Raw genomic sequence first — 7,308 nt, forward strand, 5'->3', positions numbered from 1 at the left:
ACGCAGCCTCCATTAGCAAGTTAACTAATAAATCCCGCAGAGATGCTGCTGCAGTTTTCTGTAGCAGCCTCAATTGCAAAGCAATGGAGTGCACTAAAACGTTTGCTGAAGCAGCCTCAATTGCAAAGCAATGGAGTGCACTAAAATGTTCACTGTTCTCTAATAGATTCGGTGAAAAATGCAATATTTTTGCATTTAGCAAAATTAAAACACGTTCTTCGCTGTAAAGTAAACAGCTTTGGCAGTTTCAACTCGTTCTTCTTTTCGCTATATTCTTTGTTTACTTGTGGTACACAAATGTCAACGCCCAGGACGGCGCAATCTTGTATTCTATCATTCTTGGCTCATTCTCTTTCTCTCGCTGTTCGCAGTGTTCATCCAACTTGACGTTTCTCTTTGTGGAACCAAGGCGCATCCATACAAGGTGGTGTTGATTGCATATAAGTAAAAGTCCCGTGTATTTTGTTATTGCTTTTTGGTACAGGAGGATGTCAAAACGAAAGGGAATAGGAGATAATTTTCATCATTTTCTTTTGTTAACATCCTAAAGTTGCGCCGCTTCGTCTTGGATGACATTCTCCTGTGCTAGTGTAGAGACAAAAATATCCAATCAGCTGATCAATCAACACCACCTTGTATTGATGCGCCTTGTGTGGAACATTCTACGTCATTCGTCGAACATTCTGCCTATTTCTCGTAGTTCGCTACGCGTTGCCGCAGTATACGCCACAATATAAAAAGCGTTTAACCATTTCACTACTTTTCTTCAACAAAGTAAAGAAGCAAACAAATGAAAATGGCTGTATTACCCAAGGCATATTCAAAAAGGTAGAAGTGACAATTCAGTTGAGCTCTCTCATAGCTGACTGTAATGTCAAAAAATGTAAACAAAGAAATTAACCCTTTGTTATGCATTTACCATATTTGATAAAACACAACGGCCCGCAGCTATAGTCAAAATAAAGTCGACTCCTAAAGTTAAAAGCAGCTTATTGACATAACTTTCAATGGGATATCTGTCAAAAGAAGCGGCTTTTATCTTAAGAGTCGACTTTATTTTGACTATAACTGCGGGCTAATATCTTTGAAATGAAAGTTTTTTTATACATGAAAATTTTTAAAATCTCATTAGAATCAGCTTAATTTTAGGTATTGCACTTTCGTTTTAATGTAAACGTGGAAATGCATACTTACACAAAATTACATACTAAGTGAAGCACACTTATTTATAAATCCATTTTGGCAATTTTCTTGCTTTTACTAGCCCAATATTTTTAAGCATTTACTTTTTTATTCAAATACTTAATTTTAAAGTATATTAGACATTTAAAAAAAGGTTTGATTATTCTAAATTTACATGAGAACTTAACTTCAATAATTAAGCTATTAATTTTTTGCAATTCGAAATTTCCTTTCCATTAAATTTATTAAAAATTAATTTCAGTTTCTTTATGTCAACAACGAATTCCGGTTTAGGTTTTATTAGACCACCATTTGAAGTTTGGTCTATCGATGTATGTATATGAGTGGCAGATTTTGTCTTCATATTCGGTATAATAATTCCTGCACCTGGGAACAAACGCGTCCGCTTAGAAATACCCGGCTGCGATGGGCAACAAATAAAGTCACTGGCACTAAAATGGTCTTCGCGCACACGAGAGAGTCTCCTAATGAAGCATTGATACTTCGGAGTTTTACAATAACGCACAAGTTTGTTGTCCTTGCTCACAAACACAACATACCGCCCGTAATTCCTTTTTATTTTATCATGTATTTAAAATCAGTCGCACAGCTCACAATTGAAAATTTATATTAAAAATAAATATAATTTTGAATAGTATAGGGTTAAGAGTTGACATTTTAGTCGCAGTTCAAAAGAGAGAAATGTCGAAATACAAGATCACGCCTTCTTCTTAGTAGCCCGTAATAATCGCATTTAGGAAAAAAATTGGACGACTTTGACATTAGCCGTTTATTAACATTTGTTCGTTGTTTAAAATTTGGTGGTGACTTTTTACTGCAATTTTCTTAATTTTCGCTTGTGACAACCTGTGCACACATAAGGTAAAGAATAATTTAACCCAACGGCATGATTTATAGAAGAATTTGCATAGTAAAAATGATTATTCATGCGTTCAACAATTACGCGTTTTTTTTTGTTCTCTTCGTTGTTTACTTCTTAAAGGCCTGTATGCAGCTCTCAAGAAACGCAAAAACTCCATATAAAATGACGTATAAGAAATGGCTAAGAAATTTTCTTGAGTCAAATTTCCTTAAGGCAGTACGCAGTTCTTCAGAAATTTACTAGGCTTTCTACTACGGTTATCTTAAGTTTTTTGTGAAAAAAGAGCACAAGGCAACCCTGGTTTGCAACAGAAATATATGACCGTTCTATTATTTCTTGAGGAAAGAGTGAGGTAACAGGCTGTGAAGTACCAAAAATGTCAAAATTCCTTGGACACACACGCGAAATAATGGCAATTTTTTCTTGACCGTTTTCTTGAGAGCTGCATACAGGGCTTAAGGCCAGTATGCAGCTCTCAAAAAAAGCAAGAACTCCATATAAAATAACGTACAAGAAATGGCTAAAGGCCTGTATGCACCTCTCAAGAAAAGCAAAAACTCCATATAAAATTACGTACAAGAAATGGCAAAGAAATTTTCTTGAGTCAAATTTCCTTTAAGGCCTGTATGCAGCTCTTAAGAAAGCAAAAACTCGATATAAAATGACGTACAAGAAATGGCTAAGACATTTTCTTGAGCCAAATTTCCTTACGGCAGTACGCAGTTCTTAAGAAATTTACTACGCTTTCTATTACGGTTTTCTAAAGTTTTTTTGTGAAAAAGAGCACAAGGCAACCCAGGTTTGCAACAGAAATATATGCCCCTTCCATTATTTCTTGAGGAAAGAGTGAGGCAACAGGCTGTGAAGTATCAAAAATGTGAAAATTCCTTGGACACACACGCGAAATAATGGCATTTTTTTCTTGACCGTTTTCTTGAGAGCTGCATACAGGACTTAAGGCCAGTATTCAGCTATCAAGAAAAGCAAAAACTCCATATAAAATGACGTACAAGAAATGGCTAAAGGCCTGTATGCAGCTCTCAAGAAAAGCAAAAACTCCATATAAAATGACGTACAAGAAATGGCTAAGCAATTTTCTTGAGTCAAATTTCCTTAAAGGCCTGTATGCAGCTCTCAAGAAAAGCAAAAACTCCATATAAAATGACGTACAAGAAATGGCTAAGAAATTTTCTTGAGTCAAATTTCCTTACGGCAGCACGCAGTTCTTAAGAAATTTACTACGCTTTCTACTACGGTTTTCTAAAGTTTTTTTGTGAAAAAAGAGCACAAGGCAACCCAGGTTTGCAACAGAAATATATGCCCGTTCCATTACTTCTTGAGGAAAGAGTGAAGCTGAAATTAGTCAAGAACGTAAACCTACCGGTACGTAAACCCGAGTCAGCTGACACGATCTGTCTTACCAAAGCGCCATGTAAATGAAAACTCAACACCGCAGAATTTTTCTGTAGTTGTAGCGCGTATCGGAGAAATCTGCGGAATTTAGATTTTTCCGTGTCAGCTGATTTCTCCTTCTTTAGATGCTTGCCACTTCGTCAGTTTTGCAGATGGTAAAAAAGTTATAAGTTCCTATTCGAAATATGTTTAAAATATTTGAAATTTACTATTAAATAAGGTTTTTGTTGAAAACTAAGTAGTTTATATTTAGTTACAATCTATTATAGCACGAAAAATTGTGGTTGAAAGGGTAAGTTTATGAAAAGGCATTGAAGAGTGGCAACAGTATAGTAAGCAACACTGAGGGCTCCAGTAATCGACAAAATTCTGCGTATACAGACTGCGTTTAAGTATACGTTCTGCGTTCTCGACTAATTTCAGCTTGAGGCAACAGCCTGTGAGGTATCAAAAATGTCAAAATTCCTTGGACACACACACGAAATAATGGCACCTTTTTCTTGACCGTTTTCTTGAGAGCTGCATACAGGGCTTAAGGCAGTACGCAGTTCTTAAGAAATTTACTACGCTTTCTACTACGGTTTCCTAAAGTTTTTTGTGAAAAAAGAGCACAAGGCAACCCAGGTTTGCAACAGAAATATATGCTCGTTCCCATGAACGAAAGACACAAGATCACGTAAGAACAAGAGAGTGAAAAAAAGTCGATTTTTTTAGCGGGTTCCACGCCATCTTGTTTCACTGGAAGACGAGCGAAAAGTAAACAAAGCAAACAAACCAACGAAAACCAAAATTAGCCAAAATTATTGTCAGCCACTTTAAACGCACAATTTAGGTAAAATGATGCAACAAAATGCTTTAAAATGTGTTGTCATGTTGAATTAACTCTTCTTTACTTGAATAAAAGTGTAAAATAGTGGTGCTTGTGATGTAAACAAACGCTCAGCTGACGAACCCGCTTTCGCAAACTTTTTTCTCAAAACCAGTTACAAATACAACGTCGCGTTCTTACGTGATCTTGTATTTTTGGTTCATGGTGATAACCAACATTGAACAACCCGCCCTTAGGGCCGCTTGTTCAATGTCTGATTAGCACAAATCGGAGGTAGAAGCTCCGGTTAAATACAAAGACTGCTTTATCGATCACATGTTATATGCATGATATCGAAAACGTCGATAATGATGTTTAACCGGCAAGTACTGATAACCAGACATTGAACAACCGGCCCTTAACGACAGTGTCGATACTATCGAATGGTGAGGCCCAAAACTATCGAAAAGATCGAACGGTTCAACTATCGATAGTTTTTTAACTCTACTAGGAACGTCAACACATGTGAACGTGGATCAGTGTTGCCACATATACACTTTAGGTGTTGTACGTAGTGAAACTTGTTTTGATACTCCCTTAGCTCAATGTTGTTTTTTAGAAGTACGAAACAACGAGCAAATAGTAAGGCTTTCTCCCGCCACCTCAAATTCGAAACTCGCTCTCTCATTCGTAATTCGCACTCGCAATCACCCTTCGAATTACGTAAGTTATAAAGTTTATCATATCCTTAATTTAATACCAAAACTTATAAATTTTTAGGAAGAACGTACATTTTGCATAAATTTTGCAGCGAAGAAAAACAAAAACAAAACAGAGACAGATAATTGTCAAATCGAATTAAGAATGTAGCCGTGGGAACCGGGTAATACGCGATAATGATAAGTAATTTAGGATGGCGTGGGAAAATCAAGAATGATAGAATACTAGATTGAAGTTAAGCGATTCTTACAATATTATAATCAAAAGAAAGGTAAATCGATTACATTATAATCAAAAGAAAGGTATATCGATGCAAGCCCGTATTTCAAACCTTTGAAAAAAAAGTTTTAACTATAATTATTAGAAAAAATTTAAGTATGAACTCTACCTTTCTTTTGATATACATATATTAACAATTGCAAATCATTTACACTAATTCACAAAAATGCAGTTTTATTACAACTTTGCAAAATTTGACGACTTTTTCACTGCTCACATATAGATGTTTTCAAAAGTTGCAAAATTTCTACAAAATAGTTAAGCCATTTTAACACTATTATACTCATAAGGGCTTTTTTGCTTTTAAATTTATATTTTTCATATGTGACAATGAAATCAGTTCTCCTCATGTGGAAATCGTAGTTTTTTATTTTATAAATATTGACACAGAATGCGATGGAAGCTTTTACTTTATAAACATCTTGATAAAATTTCTTTACAAATAATTTATCAAGAAAACACAGAATTGGGCAGTTAGAATTGTTAAGTTTGGTACCAGCACCTCTTTCGCCAAGGGGAACAATTTTGGAAGGGGCCCCAAACCCTTTCTCGGACATTTTTGTTTTTAACCACTATAATACATACATATGTATGTTTTTTGCGATTTTTTATGGTGTAGTCTCAAAGTCGGTCTACAATATCGGATTGAAGTCAGTTGTACATATTTGCTTTAAGCGATGATAATGGGCCTTATGAATAAAAACTAAGCAATTCCTTTTTCTTAAAATTTCTGACCTTTTACTTAAATTTGAAGAAAAAGCAATTGCTTATTTTGTATTCATAAAACCCAAGATAAAATTTTAGGTATGTAATTTTATTTGATTAGTTTCTTATATTTGAATATATATATGTACATACATATATGTCTCATTGAAATGTCTTGCTTCATTGCATATTGGCATGGATTGTCGCGGCCAGTAATTTAGTCAGCGGTTATCAGTGAAACGATTAGCAGCAGAAATAACACGCATAATTTTTTTCTCAATTTCAAGTATCCACTTAACACTTACACTGATTGTTTCAAACTAGTATGGACTCGAAATCAATACCAATCTTATGGTTTTTATTTTTTAGCGTTACAATTACATTCTGTGCTGCATTACCAATAGAGGAAGTTGTTGATTTGCAATTGCAACTCTTAAATCGAGCTCGACGTCAAATTGATATAAATTTGTCTGCTGAACATGATGACAAGGAAGACGAAACAGAAATAGCTTTAGAAGCTATAGCCAATCTGTGGCGCAGTGCTGACAGTAAAACGCAAATTGAAGGAGCCGCTAAAGTAGTACATACTACTAGTTCACAGCACATGGGAAATACACACTTTTCAGGACGTTTACATGTGCATCATGATTATAGAAAGAAGAGAAAAATTTAATTGGTATTCATTTTATATCTGTATATACATAGATATTTAATATTCATTGAATGGAACTAAAGAACAAATTAGTTGCTTTTCCAGATATTATATACACACGTACAAATGTAAAAATAATTTATTACAGCAAATACTCAACATTAATATTTTGATTATAGCAGACTCAATTGTTATCAGCGTTTGCGATAAGCCCTCCAAATACATAAACACAATTGTATGTATGTGTATTTACTCGTTATTTTTTAATATAAGTGAAGGAAACTTTAGTAATCTGAACAAATATGAGAAAAACAATTACTGCTTTTCTTGCAATTATAAGCTTATTGTGTTGTCAAGCTTGGCCAGAGAATTCGCTTAAAGGAAGTCTTCCAGGAAAGCTATGTTTTCAACGATTTCGACGTCAATTTGACATAACATTATCCGCTGATCATAATAATCAAGAACGCAAAACAGAAATAGCTCTGGAGGCCCTTGCGAATCTATGGCGTAGTCACGATAGTAAAACGACTGTTGATGGTGGAGTTAAAGTGGCACATAGCAAAAGCGCTTTCCAAACGGATAATACGCAACTTTCGGCGCGTCTTGATGTCAAATTTGAAGTTGGAAGGAAGTAAAATTCGCATTTGTCTTTGTCTTAAAAAAAAA

The 7,308-nt window shown here is 34.8% G+C and overlaps 2 protein-coding genes across 2 annotated transcripts in view; one reads left to right on the top strand and one right to left on the bottom strand.

The window, feature by feature from the left end:
* Positions 1-5,916: 5,916 nt before the first annotated feature.
* Positions 5,917-6,890, top strand: LOC118737579. The gene is made up of 2 exons (XM_036468164.1): positions 5,917-6,089; positions 6,204-6,890. Exon 2 carries the CDS (start codon positions 6,316-6,318, stop codon positions 6,661-6,663), a length of 348 nt encoding a protein of 115 aa, XP_036324057.1. The 5' UTR covers positions 5,917-6,089; positions 6,204-6,315; the 3' UTR covers positions 6,664-6,890.
* LOC118737577 (conserved oligomeric Golgi complex subunit 4) overlaps positions 6,764-7,308 on the bottom strand; it is a 3,626-nt gene continuing 3,081 nt past the window's right edge. The window contains exon 4 of the mRNA XM_036468161.1: positions 6,764-7,296. The gene's annotated coding sequence lies outside the window, so the exon portion shown is untranslated. The remainder of the gene's footprint in view (positions 7,297-7,308) is intronic.

This window comes from Rhagoletis pomonella, unplaced genomic scaffold, assembly GCF_013731165.1.
Source record: "Rhagoletis pomonella isolate Grant_MI unplaced genomic scaffold, Rhpom_1.0 Rhpom_scaffold_00004, whole genome shotgun sequence".
Taxonomy (NCBI): domain Eukaryota; kingdom Metazoa; phylum Arthropoda; class Insecta; order Diptera; family Tephritidae; genus Rhagoletis; species Rhagoletis pomonella.